This window comes from Ranitomeya variabilis, chromosome 6, assembly GCF_051348905.1.
Source record: "Ranitomeya variabilis isolate aRanVar5 chromosome 6, aRanVar5.hap1, whole genome shotgun sequence".
NCBI lineage: Eukaryota > Metazoa > Chordata > Amphibia > Anura > Dendrobatidae > Ranitomeya > Ranitomeya variabilis.
In genome coordinates, this window is record NC_135237.1 from 501790938 (window position 1) to 501811998 (window position 21061).

Sequence of the window (21061 nt, forward strand, 5' to 3'; positions counted from 1 at the left end):
ATTCTCTATATGCTTTTTTCATTTTTCTTGCCCAGATGTAGGACTTTGGTTTTTAACAGAGATAAATTCTGTTAGTTGGTGCCCACAGTTCCAGTTTGCTTAGATCCTTTTGAATCCTCTCTAGTCTTCGCTATCCCTCCTAACTTTGTGTCATCAGCGGCCTAAATTAACATGATAGATTTTCCAGATTTTGTAACATCTCGTAAAAAAATTTAGCTAATTTTATTTTTCTTCTCATCTGGAAAGTCTGCTGCATATCCAAACAGTGTGGCTGTTCCCTAAAGCTATGTTCACACGTTGCATTTTTGCAGGTTTTTCCCTCAGCAGCCAGGACCTGCTCTCTTGGCAGTAAAAACGCTGCGACCAAAGCTCTTCTTTTCAAAATGTTTGGGTCTTGTTTCTTGGTGCGGATTACTTGTGCAACAGATCTACAGTACATGTTTAATAAAGTTAGTTTTATTCACCAAAAATGATGCAAGAAACGCAACTAAGCGTTTTTGCACTCATTTTTATACAGAAGGAAAAAAAACACTGAAAGTAGTGACATGCTGCAGATTTAAAAAAACGCTGCAGTTTTCCAATACATTCAGGGAAAAAAAAAAAAAGTCAAAAGAAGCGAGTGCCTAAGATTTCTGAAATCTCAATGCTTCTGCCAGTACTGTAAAATGCAACTTTTAAATTTGCATAAAAAAAGCAACGTGTGGACACAGCCCAATGCCTTATTCACATGTGTGCTGTCATGTATGTGTTCTATCCATGTTTTTCACAGACATTATAATCAATGGTGCTGTTCGAGTGATGATATGACCATTCTTGATCCAAGGCACGGATCAAAATCACCCACACTAGTCTATGGGCCTGTGGAAATAACACAACACATGGGTGCAATCCATGTGCTGTCGGTTTTCAAAATTGCAATGGCTAGGAGAAGCTGTGTCATACGAGAAGAATAATGATGGTAAAAATGGACTTACCAACAAAAACACAGAAAAAATAACTTAAGTATGAAAAATACAAAAAAACGGGTGTGTAAATGTTATTAGTTTTCAGAGTGTGAGAACATGTTCACATGGAATATTACATGGATTTTGAAAAGTATCCAGTAAAAAAAAAACAAAACATATCAAGAACCTTTTCAAATACTATTCGGGCATATAGAGGATTTGTCTGCCTGAAATATCCACATAAAAAAAAAAAATCTTATAACTTTTTTTTTTTCTTTTTACATTTTTGTGTTCGAGACTTTTTTTTCTGCTTTTACCCATTGAGAGGTCAAATTTGGAGCATTGTTTTCCCCAAGCAGAAACAATTCAAGAATCGACACATGGGAGCAGACAGCGCCATGTGCTCTATAGGCGGGTTTCATCGCTGAAACGAATAGGAAGATTATTTAAAGAGTATTTGATGAATTTCCTTGGCTTTGTGCACACAGACTTTTTCAGGTGGATTTCGTGAGGGATCAACCTAAAAAAAAAAAGTGCCATAAAACGAACAGAGTGCACAGTAATGTCAAGCGCCAATACAGTTCTCATGCTCCGTCCTATGTCACTTCTGTCAGGCCGTGGAAACCCTAAAGAGCTTATAAAGAAGTGACGTGTTCACTCTCCGTGTGCTTCTGCCTGGAAGCCGCTTCTTTTCTACAATTAACAGTAGCCGCCATGCAGCAAGAATGATGGCAAAGCTGCCCGCGAACTGGAGTCAGGAAAATGACCGCCTGGAAAAATGTGGCATCCGGGTCAGCATCGCTGTGTGTACATACCCTCTATGTGGAGTTTGGAGAAGAATCTGACCCAAAAATCCACATCACAAAACTGCTATATTGAGATGACTTTAGCCCCAGTGATGGGATATAGGACAGGGGCTCACAATACATGAGGGGCATCATATGAGACCCCTAATTAGAGTTACTCATATTTTCACATTATTTAATAGTCCAAAATCTTTTATGGATATGTTGCACTGTTGCAAATACGTTATCCTAAAATGTCCCGAAGACACAAAAAAAAAAAAGTGTACAGATATATACGCAATTTGATGAATGTGTCAAGACGCTCTACCCTGTGCCCCCCATATAAACAGCGAGACAAAAGAAGGACGACCCCATGTGTCTTACAGCCACAAGGACCGCGTGACAAAAGTTACAAGCACCCATGTGCTCCTTTGTCTCAGCCATATTTATATAATACTATACAACGTAAGGTCAAGAACAAAAACACACAAAACGGAAAACTTGCCCATATTTCAGCATATACTTATAGTTTTGAGGGTTTCGTTTATAGTAATATCCTATGATCAGCGCAGAATGGAGTCTTACATGATTAGGACGACTAATTATTGGCGTATTACCAGTGCGATATTGGGACTGGTGCCTGGCGGGGTAAAGCTCGTTACAGGGATTAACCTCCCGCAGATTTAGTTACCACCTGGCCGAAGACAACTGGTAACACACGTGTAGCAAGAAGCAGATACATTGTATACCGGGATTAAGGGGCATCTCCAGGAGATGTAGGCATGGTGGCAGTATAGGGGGGCAGCGATGTATGGGATCCAGTGCACGTCTTGGGGTGTACTTATACCCCGGCCAAACAAAGCATCAGAGCTGCGATAGCCTGGACCTCTGCAGTGAGGGTCCTGAGCTGTAGGATTCAGCCACTCCGCCAGTACCACCTCCCTCCTGTGAGTGGGAATTGGAGGACACATGGACACAGACAGACTGACTGCATTGTATGGAGGAAGCCTGGCCTTACCCCGCAGGTTGCTCTCCTGGCTGTATGGAGGTGCTGTAGGGGTGACATTGCCAGAATGTGGAGAGATCAGGGGAGAGCGTTCATCAATGCCATCAGCAGCCATGACTGCAGCAGCTGCAGCTCCAGCAGAGGGGAGGGAAGGAGGCTGATTCTTCTCATGATGTGCATGTCACAGGGCTGGCAATCACAAGGAAGGAGGGGAGGAGACGGCCGGCGAGGCAGCCTCCCACCTCACTCATCCACAGTCAGGCCAATGGCACAAATAGGGCATCTCAGCAGCTTCATTAAATGTGCCGTCATTGTAAGCATATTGTATAATGTTTTAGTAATTTTATAACATTTTTAAAACACATATGCCATTTTTCAAGTTCCCCAAAAATTCTGCACCTGGATAACTCATTGTTTTAAAAGAAAATAACACTGGATAAAAAAAAACACCATAAACCAAACAGGGGAAAAATGATCGAAACTGGAGCATCATGCGCAAGACTGGAATCTAGAGCTTGTGTCAAATTTTGCACGACTTTTAAAAAGTTTGGTGCAGGTTGTTTTTCGCTATTTTTGCTCCTGAAAATGACATCTAAGCCCACATTTGCACAAATACCAATGTTTTGACTTTTTGACATCAGAAAACTAATGCAATAAAACACACTACACAAAATAGGGGCTGGATAGGACAGGGGGACACGTTTTCCGATCATGCCTTTCTTCGCCCTCTGAAGCTTGGAGATGTCTCGCCCTGCCCTATACTGCGCCACCTCTGGATTCCCAAGACAAGTCTAAGGCTACGTTCACATTTGCGGTAAGCGCCGCAGCGTCGGGCGCCGCAGCGGCGCCACATGCGTCATGCGCCCCTATATTTAACATGGGGGCGCATGGACATGCGTTGTGCTGCGTTTAGCGCCGCATGGCCGCAAGCGTTGGACGCAAGAAACGCATCAAGTTGCATTTTTTTTGCGTCCAACTTGCGGCCAAAAACGACGCATGCGGCGCAAAACGCAGCGTTTTAGCGTGCGTTTTGCAGCGTTTTCGTTTGCGTTGTGCGCTGCGGCGCCGACGCTGCGGCGCACAACGCAAATGTTAACGTAGCCTAAGGCCACCTGTGCAGCAAAGGGCGGGCATGCTTCTCAGGCAGAGTCCGCCCAGAATCTGTATAATTGTTATTTGGGGACAAGCACCATTACAGCTAGACCACTACTTCCATATATAAAGGTTCCCAGAAATCCATTAGGGTATGTGCACACGTCGCGGATTCCATTGCGGATTTTTCCGTTAAATCCGCAGGTAAAATGACCTGCATTTTACCTGCGGATTCCCTGCGGGTTTTCTGCGGATTTCGCCTGCGTTTTTATACCTGCAAATTCCTGTTAAGGAACAGGTGTAAAACGCTGCAGAATCCACACAAAGAATTAACATGCTGACGAAAATAATCGGCAACGTTTCCGCGTGGAATTTTCCACAGCATGTGCACAGTGGAAGTGGTTTTCCATAGGTTTACATGGTACTGTACACCGCATGGAAAACTGCAGCCAAATCCGCACCGTGTGCACATAGCCTTACCAGTGTCGTGAATAGACTGTGGGATGGGGGATTTTATAATGGAACCTACTGGCGAAGATTCCTCCATCATTATAAAGGATTCCTTCTTGTCATTGCTCTGCTAACATCATAGTTGTGCAATGAGGATACAGAAGTGAACACGCAAGAAATGTCTGCCATCTGTTTGTGATAACCCATAAGTCTCATACATTTATTTTCTACCTAGTTTTATTTTTGACGGATTTATTCTGGAGTACATATAATAAATCCAAACAACTGTTGCTATTTTTTTATTCGTGGGGGGGTGGATGGACATTCCTCCACTATGGCTTTTTTTTTATTAAGTACACCATGTGGTATGAATGACGTTAGCTTTATTCTATGGGCTTATCTAATAACAGTGATACAAAATGTATATATACTATATGAATAAGAGCATTGGAACCTTTAGGGTATGTGCACACGTTGCGGATTTCCTGCGGATCCACAACGTTTTTTTCCGCGCAGAAACGCTGCAGATCCGCAAGTGATTTACAGTACAATGTAAATCAATGAAAAAAAAAAATGCTGCGCTAATGGCGCGGAAAGTTCCGTGCGGAAATGCTGTGGATTAAAAGAAGGAGCATGTCACTTCTTTTTGCATATCTGCAGCGTTTTTGTACCCATTCCATTATAGAAATCTGCAGGGGTAAAAAAACTTATGAAATCCACACAAAATCCGCAGTAAAAGCGCACAAAATCCGCACCTGCGTTTTCAGCCAAGAGATGCAGAATTCGCACAAAAAATTCCTGAGGCTAATCTGCAACGTGTGCACATAGCCTTAGTCCGTGTTCCCACATGCAGACATGAAACACCAAAATACGTGGGAGCGATCGGCAATAATTTTTGGGTTTTCGATGCATTTTTTTGCTGCTTTTTCCCATTTTTGATGCATTTCTGTGCAGATTTGATTAAATATTTTTATAATACATTGTCACTGCAGAAACCATGGGAAACTGCAATTAAAAATTAAGCTTTTTACATGCATTTTTCAGGCACTTCATATAAACTTAATTGGAAAAAAATGCAACAAAAGAACAACAAAAACGTCTTTGAGGCTATGTGCACACGTCCGGATTTCTTCAGGAATTTTTGCTTTTTTTGCGGAATTCCCCGATAAAAACGCAATAATTCTGCACAAAAAAAAACGCTTAAATTATGCATCCTATCATTTAGAATGCATTCCGCATTTTTTGTGCAAATTTTGCGTTTTTTTCCGCAAAAAAAACGCAATCCGCAAAAAGAAGCAACATGTTCATTCTTTTTGCGGATTTTTTGTGGATTTCCCATGATTTTGGAGTGTCGGGAGGAAATCCGCAAAAAATCCGCAAAAAATCAGCTAAAATTCCGCAAAAAAAACGCAAAAAAAAAAAAATTGCGGATTTCTGGCAGAAATGTCCGGATTTTGTCAGGAAAATTTCTGCAAGAAATCCTTACGTGTGCACATACCCTAAAAGCCACGGGGTTATGTGTTTTCATAAAATCACATCCAGTTTCATTGAATTGTTAAAGAGAGCGGATTTTCTGTAGAAAAAAATGCAGTAAAAAAAAGAAAGTGTTTACGCCGTGTGGGAACGTCACCTGAATCATTGAAGTCAGGCTTTTCATCAAGTCCCATTGCCCCCGATGTAGAACGTCCGGCCCCTCGCCAATGTCCTCTGCCTTTACATTGTGGTAAAATGGATTTTCTAACATTCTCAATGATACCAGCACGTCCCGTATTGGAAGCATCTGGTGGGACACCTCAGTCCGTTACATATTTTTCCCCCCAAAGTATTTCACGATAAACAATAAGTGTTGTTGTTGAAAAGTGGAATTGTTTATTAAGTACACAGCAACTCAGCCATAAAGCAACAGGCTATAGAAAGTTACAGAGCGGGGTTACATAAAAGTCGCTGATTCAACAAATGCAGAATTCAAACTTTGTCTGATATTGATGACAGCAACACTAAAACTGTACTCCGGGAGCTTCATAGGGCGAGAAGCTGCATACAAGCCTTACATCACCAAGCACAATGCCAAGTGTCGGAAGTTGTGATGTAAACCGTCAGCTAGACTGTGGATTGTGGAGGCATGAATTATGCTTCTCTATGTGGCATCTGATGGACAAATCGGGGTTTGTGTCAGCTGTACAGATTGGTGAGGAGGGATAATGCTATGGGGGTGTTTTGCAGAGGTTAGCCTCAGCCCCTATGTTATTAATTCTTCAGCTGAACAAGATATTTTGGACAATTGCAGCTTCCAACTTTGTAAGAACAGTTTTAGTAAGGCCCTTTTCTGATCCAATGACTGGATGACAGCCGAGCATTGGATGGACGACCGCCCAGCATTGGATGGACGACAGGCAAGTATTGCATGGATGACCACAAACATTGCATGGACGACAGCCGGGCATTGGATGGACAACCACAAACAGCCGGGCATTGGATGGACGACAGCCGGGCATTGGATGGACGACAGCCGGGCATTGGATGGACAACCACAAACAGCCGGGCATTGGATGGACGACAGCCGGGCATTGGATGGACGACAGCAGAGAATTGAATGGACAACTCCCGGGCATTGGATGGACGACCGCTGTCATTTGATGGACGACCACAAACATTGGATGGATGACCGCCGAGCATTGGATGGACGACAGCAGAGTATTGGATGGACGACAGCAGAGCATTGGATGGACGACAGCAGAGCATTGGATGGACGACAGCAGAGCATTGGATGGATGACAGCAGAGCATTGGATGGACGACAGCCGGGTATTGGATGGACGACAGCCGGGTATTGGATGGATGACAGCCGGGTATTGGATGGACGACTCCCAGGCATTGGATGGACGACAGCCGGGCATTGGATGGACGACAGCCGGGCATTGGATGGACGACAGCCGGGTATTGGATGGATGACAGCCGGGTATTGGATGGACGACTCCCGGGCATTGGATGGACGACAGCCGGGTATTGGATGGACGACAGCCGGGCATTGGATGGACGACAGCCGGGCATTGGATGGACGACAGCCGGGCATTGGATGGACGACAGCCGGGCATGGATGGATGACAGCCGGGTATTGGATGGACAACTCCCAGGCATTGGATGGACGACAGCAGGGCATTGGATGGACGACAGCCAGGCATTGGATGGATGACAGTCGGGCATTGGATGGACGACAGCCGGGTATTGGATGGACGACAGTCAGGCATTGGATAGAAGACAGCCGGGCATAGGATGGACGACAGCCGGGTATTGGATGGACGACAGCCGGGCATTGGATGGACGACAGCTGGGTATTGGATGGACGACTCCCTGGCATTGGATGGACGACAGCTGGGTATTGGATGGACGACTCCCTGGCATTGGATGGATGACAGCCGGGCATTGGATGGACGACAGCCGGGCATTGGATGGACGACAGCCGGGTATTGGATGGATGACAGCCGGGTATTGGATGGACGACTCCCTGGCATTGGATGGATGACAGCCGGGCATTGGATGGTCGACAGCCGGGCATTGGATGGATGACAGCCGGGTATTGGATGGACGACAGCTGGGTATTGGATGGACGACTCCCTGGCATTGGATGGACGACAGCCGGGCATTGGATGGACGACAGCCGGGCATTGGATGGACGACAGCCGGGCATTGGATGGATGACAGTCGGGCATTGGTTGGATGACAGCCGGGTATTGGATGGACGACAGTCGGGCATTGGATAGAAGACAGCCGGGCATTGAATGGACGACAACCGGGCATTGGATGGACGACAGCTGGGTATTGGATGGATGACTCCCTGGCATTGGATGGACGACAGCCGGGCATTGGATGGACGACAGCCGGGCATTGGATGGACGACAGCCGGGTATTGGATGGATGACAGCCGGGTATTGGATGGACGACTCCCAGGCATTGGATGGATGACAGCTGGGCATTGGATGGACGACAGCCGGGGATTGGATGGATGACAGTCGGGCATTGGTTGGACGACAGCCGGGTATTGGATGGACGACAGTCGGGCATTGGATAGAAGACAGCCGGGCATTGGATGGACGACAGCCGGGCATTGGATGGACGACTCCCAGGCATTGGATGGATGACAGCCGGGTATTGGATGGATGACAGCCGGGTATTGGATGGACGACTCCCTGGCATTGGATGGACGACAGCCGGGCATTGGATGGACGACAGCCGGGCATTGGATGGACGACAGCCGGGCATTGGATGGACGACAGCCGGGCATTGGATGGACGACTCCCTGGCATTGGATGGACGACAGCCGGGTATTGGATGGACGACTCCCTGGCATTGGATGGACGACAGCCGGGCATTGGATGGACGACAGCCGGGTATTGGATGGACGACTCCCTGGCATTGGATGGACGACAGCCGGGCATTGGATGGATGACAGCCGGGCATTGGATGGATGACAGCCGGGTATTGGATGGACGACAGCCGGGCATTGGATGGATGACAGCCGGGTATTGGATGGACGACAGCCGGGCATTGGATGGACGACAGCCTGGCATTGGATGGACGACAGCCGGGCATTGGATGGACGACCCCCCGGGCATTGGATGTACGACCCCCAGGCATTGGATGCACGACCCCCGGGCATATCACCTCAGCTCAGTTTGTGAGACGACTTCAACATTCGTGCACAAAACTGCAAACTGTGTACCAGAAGCAGCACTTTTTCTGCAATATTTCATTATTTTACCAGGTGTGACATCCTGATATCCCCAGATGAGGCCCAAACACATTTATCAAGGAAAAGGTGCAGTTGATATAACTCACTGCATTACTTGTGTCTCACACAGCAATACACAGATACAAGTGATTAGTTTTTTCCTCAGCCAGCATGATGTGCCCTCATCAAAAATGGCCGCCCGTGTTTCCCCTACACACTGTACATTACGTTCTCCGCGCTCTCAGCAAGAGTGGTTATTCCAGGTCACGTGGAGCCACGAGTGTTCGGTTGACGTTTGACCAATAGTAGGAACGCTATCGGCGTCGAACGCTGATTGGCTGTCGTGTTGAGGGGAAGTGACAGCCGTGCAGTGACGTCAGTGCACAAGGATGTGCGGAAGGTGACGGTGTGCCGGCAGCATGGAGGAGGACGGCGGCGGCGGCTCGGAGGAGGCAGCGCTGGTCAGACAGCACCGCAAGGAGAAGAAGGAGCTGCAGGGTGAGAGACACGGCTGTAATGCGCTGTGTGTGACTGTGTGCTCAGAGGTGTCATATGGCAGTGAGGGTACGGCGGGGCAGTGAGGGTACGGCGGGGCAGTGAGGGTACGGCGGGGCAGTGAGGGTACGGCGGGGCAGTGAGCGTACGGCGGGGCAGTGTGCGGTGGTACGGCGGGGCAGTGTGCGGAGGTACGGCGGGGCAGTGTGCGGAGGTACGGCGGGGCAGTGTGCGGAGGTACGGCGGGGCAGTGTGCGGAGGTACGGCGGGGCAGTGTGCGGTGGTACGGCGGGGCAGTGTGCGGTGGTACGGCGGGGCAGTGTGCGGTGGTACGGCGGGGCAGTGTGCGGTGGTACGGCGGGGCAGTGTGCGGTGGTACGGCGGGGCAGTGTGCGGTGGTACGGCGGGGCAGTGTGCGGTGGTACGGCGGGGCAGTGTGCGGAGGTACGGCGGGGCAGTGTGCGGAGGTACGGCGGGGCAGTGTGCGGTGGTACGGCGGGGCAGTGAGGGTACGGCGGGGCAGTGAGGGTACGGCGGGGCAGTGAGGGTACGGCGGGGCAGTGAGGGTACGGCGGGGCAGTGTGCGGTGGTACGGCGGGGCAGTGTGCGGTGGTACGGCGGGGCAGTGTGCGGTGGTACGGCGGGGCAGTGTGCGGTGGTACGGCGGGGCAGTGTGCGGAGGTACGGCGGGGCAGTGTGCGGAGGTACGGCGGGGCAGTGTGCGGAGGTACGGCGGGGCAGTGTGCGGAGGTACGGCGGGGCAGTGTGCGGAGGTACGGCGGGGCAGTGAGGGTACGGCGGGGCAGTGAGGGTACGGCGGGGCAGTGAGGGTACGGCGGGGCAGTGTGCGGTGGTACGGCGGGGCAGTGTGCGGTGGTACGGCGGGGCAGTGTGCGGTGGTACGGCGGGGCAGTGTGCGGTGGTACGGCGGGGCAGTGTGCGGTGGTACGGCGGGGCAGTGTGCGGTGGTACGGCGGGGCAGTGTGCGGTGGTACGGCGGGGCAGTGTGCGGTGGTACGGCGGGGCAGTGTGCGGAGGTACGGCGGGGCCGTGTGCGGTGGTACGGCGGGGCCGTGTGCGGAGGTACGGCGGGGCCGTGTGCGGAGGTACGGCGGGGCCGTGTGCGGTGGTACGGCGGGGCCGTGTGCGGTGGTACGGCGGGGCCGTGTGCGGTGGTACGGCGGGGCCGTGTGCGGTGGTACGGCGGGGCCGTGTGCGGTGGTACGGCGGGGCCGTGAGCGTGGGTTCGTGCAGCCTGTCTACTTTGTGCTCAAGATGCTATGAACAAACCAAAAGGCCATGGGAACAATGTTTTGTGGATGGATGTGACCAAAGTACAGTTGTTGTGTTTTTTTTTTTTAATTGAGAAAGGAAGGACGAACGCGGCATTACAGGATAATGGAACATTGGTAGTATATGGATTGGGCCTGTTTTTCAGCGCCTGGGCCCGGACAGCTGCCATCATTGGTCAAATGCTGCATTCTGAATGATACCAGTAAATTCTAATGAAAAATGTCCGGACATCTGACCTTGAGCTCAATCTCAAAGGATCGTGGGTCCGGCAGCAAAACAATGGGCGCAAGTTGTTCTACTAAAGAATGGTTAAAGTTTTGGAATGGCCAAATTGGAGTCCTGACCTTAAGGGATCCTGTCATGTCATTTTTAGCAACTAATCTGTCCCCAGTATGTTGGTAGTGATGACCTTGCATCACTAACACGTTGTTTTCAGTCAAAACGGCGCCGTAATCCTCTCCAAAAATCACTTTGTATAGTTTTGTAGTTCCTTCTCTCTGTCATAGCGGCGGCACTTCATTTTCTTTCAGTCACAGGCTCGTCATATTGTCGACTCTTAGCACGCTAATGTTTCGGGGTGCACCGACGTCACAGGAATCTGCTCTAAAATTCTGCGCTTATCCTGTGTCGAGCGGCTCCCCGCGCATGCGTAGTGACGAGCGTGGTCTCAGAGCCCGTGACTCGCAGCACTCTGGCGACCATAGTCAGTGAAGCTAGGTACGTACACAGATTCACTGTACAATCGTGGGATTTTAGAGCAGATTCCCGTGACATCAGCGCACCCGGGTCATAGTGTTTTGGCATCGACAACATGATGAGCCTGTGATTGAAATAAAGTGAAGAGCCGCTCCTGTGATTGAAAGAGAAGGTACTACATAACTGCACACAATGATTTTTGGGGATGAGTATGGTGCTGTTTTGATTGAAAGACGTGTCAGTGATGCACATGTCAACACATTGGGGACAGTTTAGTTGCTATAAATGACATGACTGGTTCCCTTTAACTGTACAGGAATGTTGAAGGGCCTGAAGCGAGCCGTTCATGGAAGAAAACCCACCGACGTTAGAGTTGAAGCTGCTTTGTGGGGAGGAACGTGCCCAATTCCTCTAAGCCGATGTGCAGGACTAGTCAACAATTAATGGAGAGGTTTAGATGCAGTTATTGGTGCAGAAGTCGTCACACCACAAACTGGATGCGAAGGTTCACACACTTTTATAACTCTGGCATTATACTGGATAATTTTCCTCATTTAAAAAAAAAAAAGTCTGTTTGACTTTTCATTTGGTTCTCATTATCTGCTTTTTAGATCCTATTTTTACAGAAATTTGGAAAGTTCTGAAGGGTTCAAACATTTCTGCACAGCTGTACACCATTCTGACAGGACTCTTCGGAGACCTATTCTTGGGATCCGTGGGGGTCGACGTTATCCCCTATGCTAGACCACAATATGTACATGGATAAATGAGTCTTCCCTGCATAGACTTCTGTACTGTACCTTCAGGATCTGCCATAAAGGTCTGGTCTTTTTGGATCCAACATGCAAGATCTTATCCTCCTCATCTTAAGAAATGAGCGGCCACTGTGTTCCTCACCGAGGTCATGAAACCCCCCTGACATATCTTTAGTAAGGACTACAAAGTAAATTACAAGCCTGGAACGTATCTAAAAGTTCTGTATTGTGCTGTTACTGTTTAGAAATTGATATCACTCGATGTTCTTATTCTCCAAACATCTTGGCTCCCAGCTCCGACTGTCTTTATTTTTCCCAGGGCGATAACTTGTCACTGGCCTCGGCATTGATGCATGTGATCGGTGAGGTATAAGGATCTATGGCACGTCATCGACCACACCAAGGAGGACTAAGAAGCTTCAGTGCTGGAGCGGAGCACGTGGGACTTCTCTAGACTCTGTGCAGCACTAATGGTGCGGTGGATGATTTAGAAAGCAGTCTGGTATATGTGTGTGATGGTTTTTTTGTTTTGTTTTATTTTTTTCCAGCCAAAATTCAGAGCATGAAAAACTCTGTGCCTAAGAATGACAAAAAGAAAAGAAAACAGCTGACTGAAGACATTGCTAAGATGGAGTCTGAACTGGAGGAAAAGCAGAAGCAGGAGCTCGCGGTTCTGTCCCCAGAGCAGAGAGATGAAGCGGAGGTGAGCAAGGAGGAAGCGTGAAACTTTCGATCACATCGGTTATGAAGGGGTTAACACACGCAATGCTCACATGTAAGGCCGAAATATATGCCGACACTGATGACTATAACACTGATGACCAAGACTGTGCTCACATAACGTTGGCCCTACGTTAGGTGGTTCCATTGGGGCTAAGGTCCAAAGCCTTGTAAAATGGGATTTGGGTGTATGCGCTGACTGGGCCATTGATTATAATGATGCAGACGGAGTCGGTGTGCTTTGTTGTGCATACAGTTTTGTCCGTATACGCCTAGTTGAGACTGGCACGACTGCATCTTGGTGCCCACCTCAACTAGGCATATATGGTCGAAAATGATGTCCAAAAGAGCACGTTGTGACTGTCTGCAGATAGGACACTCATTAATTTATGATATATGCGGGTTATTGGATGAACAGGCTGACGTGTAACCTGCTCTATTGTTTCAGGTGGACAGCATTACTGATGGAGTCACCGGTTTAGATCTTGGAAACAATGTTCCAGGTCAGCAGATGCGAGTGTCCAAAGCCCAGAAGAGGAGGGTGAGATAAGAGAAAAAAGTATTATATCACTGTCGCACACAGAGAAATGCTGTGCCTCCAATGCTTCTAGCTTTCCCATTGCGGCAGTGTAAGGTTACATCTGGTAATGGTGGTTAGTAGGAAGGAGTTCAGATGAAAGCCGTCCGGCATATTAATAAGGCTACGCCTATTCCATAACTTTGTGCGACAGGTCTGCTTGCTGTGACACTGCAGGAGTCCTTTTGGTGTCAGGTGTATTTTAGGAAAACTGCAGACGGGTGACAGTCACTTGCAACTGGCGCAATGCTTCAATGCACTCTCAGTGCAGCAAATGGTTATCTGATGGTCTATATGAAGACTGCGAGATGGGCGCACGCCATGTGGCTTCTATTCACATAGCATACTCTGTAGGCATCCACCATTATAGAGCCGTGCTGTTCTGACTCTATTCACTATTTACATCCAGCCGCCCCCGGAGCTGATAACAGCTGATCGGTGGTGATGTCAGCCCCCCATCTACATGACATTGAGGACCTATAAATGAGATGTATCTGTTTGTTCAAGGCTACACAGAATGTATGTATTTTTGTTCCTTGGCATAATTTTCCCATACTTCTTGTCACATATCTTAAGGAGTATTGACCTCATGCCCTGCACAAGTGTCTGATATCCGCAGCATGTGTTATGACTTTATCACATTCACACTTATTTTCCAATCATTATAGGAGAAAAAAGCCGCCCTGGAGAAGGAAAGGGACGAGCGCATCGCGGAGGCCGAAATCGAGAACCTGAGCGGTGCTCGGCACCTGGAGAGCCAGAAAGTCGCCCATATTTTGTCTCAGAGGCAGCTGCAGATTAAGCAGATCCCATCTGACGGTCACTGCATGTACAGAGCCATCGAACACCAGCTGAAGGAACGCGATAAAATAATCACTGTGACAAATCTCAGACGCCAAACTGCAGAATACATGCAGAGCCACAGCGATGACTTCCTACCGTTTCTTACCAATTCTGCCACAGGGGAAATGTACACTCACGGTGAGAGATTGGAGCAGGCTATAGATACGTGTGGTTAGTTATGGATACATGTAAGAAGATCACTAATGTGAAATCTAGGATCTCAGCCGCCACGGACCTTCGGGGGGGATGAATTCACTGCTCCAGCTCTATTCATACTACGCATTGATTTGTTAGTAAATCTAATAACTTACTCTAAGCAAACCTGGAATGGCATATTAAACTGTCCTTGTATTATATGGTTTTAAAAATATGTACTTAGTCTGGTAAGTCCTTATCTGAGACAATACAAGATAAAGCAGACCTAAAGAAGAATCCCCATTTCGCACCTTTGTAGCATATCCACGGGATATGCCATAGATTAGATGTGGGTCTCCCAAATGGGACCTCAGTATGTCTCACAAACAGGGTGCTGTCAGTGCAGAGGTGTTGCGTTTCCCATACAAGTGTATATGAATTGCGACCACCTCTTCATCCACAGCGGTGCACATCAGGAACTATTTGGGAGATAGATGCAAGTCCCATTGGTGGTACCCTCAGCCTACTGTTTAACTCCTTAGTTGTAGCTCTAGCATCTAAGCAGTTAAATGGTTGTGACAGGGAACTACCTCTGGCATCCTAGCATTTCTTCAGGTGACTATTAAAGGCCCCCGAGGTCTGTCATCTTAGTACTCGATATATGAGAGACTTGCTCGGCTGAATAAACTGCAACACCACACAATTGCCATACACCCTACAAGGGAACACATTATAAAGTCCCCTCCCCCTTGGCTCCAAAACAACCAAAAAAAAAAACCCACACCCAGTGCAATGAATGGAGTAAGTGTTGTTTGTTTTTTTTTTTTTTTTTTATAAATAGTTTCCCCATGTGGAGGCAGTCTTTCATCAGTTTGAGCGGCTCCTCTACTAGCAGAAATGTACCGGTTGCATGTTACCTGAACGATTGATAAGGTGCTATATGGTGAAAATCTGCTGTTATTGGATGTTGTAACCTGCTGCACAATCCTTCACATCCATTACAATATTTTCATGTGTTTTAAACAGATGAATTTGAGAAATATTGCACTGAAGTGGTAAACACACCAGCGTGGGGAGGACAGCTAGAGGTAAGTCACACCGACTGCGAACAACCGGTATAATGACTGATCCGATATCTGCAAGAATAGGACAATGGCGTAATCTTCCCCAGCAAACAAAGTCGGACACTTATGGACTCTGCTTCATTATAGTGAATATATACCCAGGACACACTTGAATAATGGCCCTGATTCATCAAAGCGATTACACCAGAATTCTGGCTTAAATTTCTTTGTTGCAAACATTTTTTGAAAATGTTCAGAGTTGCGTAAATATTTGGTGACTTTTGGCATCTTCTCTTCCTTTGCATCTTTGGCAAAAACATTGTGGTGCGCCTTGTGTTGGAAATGTCACTCCAGTCTCTGACTGGGGTAAGACTTTTAGCGAGGTGTACACCACTTGTCAGACGCTCCCGATTCATAAAATGTGTGCAACCCTTAATAATCAGGAGAGTCTGACTGCGGCACGCCATCACATCAAGATCAGTGTGAAGTTCACTGGTCTGGATGAATGGAGAAATGTACCCACTTTCTTTCCTGATGGAGTTAGGAGCAGTAACGTAATGTGGACGCGTCCTAACTAAAGAATCCTTCCATATACTGATGACTGAATCGTGTTCTTCCACATACATAATGACTGACCCCTGGTCCAATGTAAGGAATAAATCATGTCCCAGTTCTTTGAAAAACAAAATGCCATATAGGTATAAATATGTGCACTCAATACAAACTGAACAAGCCCTACATTTACAGTCTTTTCACTGTACCAGAAACCTTCCATTCCCTTTAATAATCTTGTTGCCCAACTTTAAACCCCGTTTAGCTCTCTGATCTCCTCTTCACAGTGCGGAGCCCAAGGCGTCCTCCACTAACAGTAGGTGTATAGCAGTGGTAACTTACTCACACACATCCCGTTCAGTGTAGATCTGGACCAGTTTAGTTATAAAATATTAAAGATTCATAATGAACATATTAGTCTACTATAATGATGGAAATTATTTGTCTCCTTATTGAAGCTCCGGGCTCTGTCGCACATACTGCAGACCCCTATAGAGGTCGTCCAGGCAGACGTCTCGCCTATTATCATTGGGGAAGAGTATACGAACAATCGAATAACTGTGGTGTAAGTATCGTATTACCATTGTGACCAGCTATGGTTCAACTAAATGTAGTCATAGGAAAAAGCTACCTGCCATACATACGATACGATACGATACACTTTATTGATCCCGTGGGAAATTATGGTATCACAGCAGCACAACTTACATCATAAGAATCATAAAGTGAATTACTTAATTGACATGACAGTGTAGTTGACAGAAGGACATTATACATTAGAATAGGACATACACCGCAGGTAAACTGAAAAGTAGAAGGAATAAAGCAGACATTCACCTTGATGATTTAACCCTAATGTTATTGTTGTACATTCCCATCGCAGTTGGCACAAACGATTTCCTATATTTTTCCTTCTTACACCTCACAAGTATTAGCCGGTTATTGAAGGTGCTCTTCTGTCTCATATAGTGGATGTGCATTATTGTTCATGATTGCCATACACTTTTTCAGAGTTCTCCTCTCCACTACCTCCTCAAGAGTCCAGATTGCAGCCCACAGCAGAGCTTGCCTTTTTGATAAGCTTATTCAGCTTATTAGCATCAGAGGCCCGCACACTATTACCCCAGCATATGATTGCAAAAAAGATGGCACTTGCCACCACAGACTGGTAGAACATTTCTAACATTTTGCTGCACACATTAAAAGACCTCAGTTTCCTTAGGAAATATAATCTGCTCATCCCCTTCTTGTAGACAGTCTCTGAGTGGCATCTCCAGTCCAGTTTGCTATCCAAATGGACCCCCAAATATTTGTAACTCTCCACCTGCTCTACCTCCTGACCAGCAATAGTGATCGGTAAGCATTCCATCTTTATCCTGCTATAGTTGGCCACCAACTCCTTGGTTTTCTTAACATTTAGTTGTATATAGTTACCATTGCACCAATCCACGAAATTCGACACCACCCTTCTGTATTCCTCATCCCCCTGATCTCCCCTAATACATCCCACAACCACGGAGTCATCCGAAAATTTTTGAAGGTGGCAAAGATCAGATTTATACTGAAAGTCTGATGTATACAGTGTGAATAGAAAGGGTGCAAGCACCGTTCCCTGGGGGACACCTACACTGCTCAGCAATCTGCTTGACACAACTGCTCCCATCTGTACAAACTGTGGCCGATCTGATAGGTAGTCAGTTATCCAATTTCTCATTCCCACCTCCACCTTCATATCAGTCATCTTTTTGTGTAGTAAAGGTGGCTGCAGGGAATTAAATGCACTCGAGAAATCGAAGAACATCGCTCGCACCATGGTTCTGTCAGTCTCCAGAAATGAATGTACACTATGTAACAGGGAAAGAATAGCATCATCCACCCCCAATCTATGTCGGTAAGCAAACTGAAGGGGATCAATAAAAGCGTTAACCCTTGGTCTTAAGTGAGCAAGCACTAATCTTTCCAAGGCCTTCATAGCGTGAGATGTTAAGGCTACAGGACGATAGTCATTTAGGGTTGCAGGAGAAGAAGTCTTGGGTACCGACACCAGACAGGAAGTTTTCCATAACACTGGTACCCTCTGTGTTTGTAGACTTCCATTAAATAGGAGTGTAAAGACAGTACACAGCTGGTCTGCACAAACTTTAAGGACACGTGAGCTGAGTCCATCTGGTCCTGCTGCTTTACCAATGTTAAGTGACTTAAACTGCCTTCTCACATCATTTTCGGATACTCTAAAATTAGTCTGCTCATCCTCCAATATTGATGTTGCAGAATTTGCACCCAATTCCCCTTCACTTCCAGTTGGCAGTACACATGTACTGCTAAATCTATTGAAATACTCGTTCATCTCATTAGCCTTGTCCAGTTTTCCTCCCCCGTGATCAGACCTTGCCTTAAGCCCAGTCAGTAATTTCATTCCTGACCAAACATCCCTGGTATTATTGTGGGACAGTTTCTTTTCAAGTTTAATGTAAACTTGATGTAAAGCAGGCTCATGTGTAGCGTTTGCTCAGGCGCTCACTACTATCTAACAATTGTTAAACTGCTGCTGTCATTATTGTCACAGCAGCCTGCTGAAGCCCCCTTCATTCCCACCTTGGCCGTCCTATGAAGCCTAACTGAATGGGAGATTATTGAAATACAACATATACTGCAAAACTAAACAATTGGGTGTATGAAATACAACATATATCTCATTTCAAATTAGATTTATTCCAAAATAAACACATCTGATATCGCTGCATCTGTAAATGGCAAATTCATCCATATAAAAAATATTATTTTGGGACCGATCTAAACTATGGCATGGCTTGCAAAAAACAGCATTGTCTGTCTTTTGTTTTGTTTTTGTTTTTTTATTCCATCCATCTGTCTCCCAAATAATGGCAACACAAATACATTATTTGTAGATTTGTTTTGTTCTGTTTTTGTTTTACTGTATTAAATTAAATTAAAAAAAAAAAAAAAATCACACAAACTTTGTGTTGCTCTGGAAGATGAGGAAAAAATAAATGGAAAATTGTCCAGTCACTAAAGCGGGTTAATAAGTCCGCAAGGATTTACCATTCAATGGTGTTAATGGATTTCTTGAGTAGCATCCAGCATGGACAAAATAATGAAAACCTCATCTTTTTTTCTTTTCAGATATATGCGCCACGCTTATGGACTGGGGGAGCACTATAACTCTGTAGAAGCGCTGAGTGTGACGCCTGCGGACTAGCCCAGGGTGACTCCTGCGGGCTAGTCCTCTGATGCGTCTCTTGCTGTTAATCGCCTAATGATGGATTGTCTCATGTTCACAAACCGGTGTCTCTGAATACAGAAGAGGCCCCAGATCTGTGGTGTGAGCAGACCAGCACCTCTGCATTTTTAATCATGCCATGTATAGGCCAATGCTGCTAAATTTGGGTGATTGATCTAATCAGACTGATGTAAAGAGCCCAGCGCACCTTCAAGATGAATGCAAGCCGATTCCTCAGTCCATCATTTTAACGTGTTTATGAAGAATGTTGGTCGTATTAAAGAATAAATTATTTTTTTCTGGAAAGTATGTGTCAGCCTCCTATCGTATGTACTCCACAGGCAGTATGAATCGGAGACCGGCTGTTACTGCAGACACGTGTTTCCGCCTGAAAGGCCAGGAACAAGGTGACAAACTGCATATAGTCACAGACCATCATTCTGCTGACGCCTCTGTACACATTAGACTGTTGGCCAAACCGGTTGATATCAGTGGGTTTGACCCAACAATCTAATGTATATAGGGGCTTTATAAAGTGATCCCACACATTATTTGCCCTTTATATAGTAATGGCACCACAGTATCATCCTCCTACACTACACTCTCATAGTGCAAGAGCCACGTTGCTATTTGGTCTCAGGGATCGTGGCACTATCCTCTGCCCAAATGGCATCATGGGTCTCATACTTTGAGGGTGCGGAGTATGTTAGGAAAGTGTAGATCTCCACAGAGATCCAAGCTCCAGGGAATGGTAGCTCTGTAGAAACTGGGTAAGAATACAAGGATAGGAGAACAGAAAGGACACTTTTGTAGGTGTTTACTATAGGCCACTTGGACAGACTGAAGATATTGATGAACTCTTTTTACATCAGATGTCTTTGTTCTCAAAAAGTACGACAGTGATCATGGGAGATTTTAACTATCCAGATATTTGTTGGGAATCTCAGGCAAAAGTAATGGGGTCCAGAAAATTCTTACCTTCTCTTGCTGACAACTTTATCTTTATAAAGATAGCAAAGTTACCTCAAAATGCTCTTGTTCTAACTGAAATTCTCACTACACAATACTAATAGATCTCAGACTGTACATGAGTCAACAGTGTGATGTAGGAGCAAAAAATGCAAATGCAGTTCTAGGATGTATTAAGAGAAGCATGGAGTATAAATCGTGTGAAGTAATTATCCTCCTCTACTCCTTCTTGGTCAGGCCTGATCTGGAATACTGTGTCCAGTTCTGGGCTCCACATTTTAAAAAAGACATTGAAAAACTGGAGCAAGTTCAGAGAAGAACTACCAGGATAGTGAGCGGACTGTAAACAATGTCTTACAAGGAATGGTTAAAGGATGTGGGAATGTTAAGCTTGCAAAAAAGACTAAGAGGAGACTTAATATGTCTACAAATATCTGAAGGATGTCGCAGTGTAACGGGATCATCTATTCTCATTTGCACATGGAAACACGAGAAGCAATGGGATGAAACTGAACAGGAGAAGATACAGATTAGATATTGGGAAAAAAAAAAACTTTGATCAATGAGTGGAACAGCAATGATGAGCGAATGTGCTCGGATAACGTCTTATCCGAGCATGCTGGGGGTTATCCAAGCATTTGGGTGTGCTGATATATTATGTTTGAGTCCCCGCTCCTGCATGATTTGCTGCTGTTGGCTTAAATGCATGGGGGGTG

General features: G+C 46.3%; 2 protein-coding genes across 4 annotated transcripts in view; one reads left to right on the forward strand and one right to left on the reverse strand.

Annotated features, from left to right (window-relative positions):
- Positions 1–3007, reverse strand: part of PIP4P2 (phosphatidylinositol-4,5-bisphosphate 4-phosphatase 2) — a 57059-nt gene extending 54052 nt beyond the window's left edge. Inside the window, exon 1 of the mRNA XM_077270821.1 lies at positions 2748–3007. Coding sequence (XP_077126936.1) covers positions 2748–2850 — 103 coding nt within the window. The 5' untranslated portion in view covers positions 2851–3007. The remainder of the gene's footprint in view (positions 1–2747) is intronic.
- Positions 3008–9324: 6317 nt separating this feature from the next.
- Positions 9325–19682, forward strand: OTUD6B (OTU deubiquitinase 6B). Of its 3 annotated transcripts, none has more exons than XM_077270823.1 (8): positions 9359–9503; positions 12793–12952; positions 13418–13505; positions 14210–14522; positions 15546–15607; positions 16401–16451; positions 16594–16700; positions 19280–19682. In XM_077270823.1, the coding sequence occupies exons 1-8, from the start codon at positions 9425–9427 to the stop codon at positions 19353–19355; spliced, it is 936 nt and encodes a 311-aa protein (XP_077126938.1). In that variant the 5' UTR covers positions 9359–9424; the 3' UTR covers positions 19356–19682. The 3 variants fall into 3 exon arrangements, with proteins under 3 accessions (XP_077126939.1, XP_077126938.1, XP_077126937.1); XM_077270822.1 differs by having other exon boundaries at positions 12793–12947; positions 13413–13505; XM_077270824.1 differs by lacking the exon at positions 16401–16451 and having other exon boundaries at positions 9325–9503; positions 12793–12947; positions 13413–13505.
- Positions 19683–21061: the final 1379 nt, after the last annotated feature.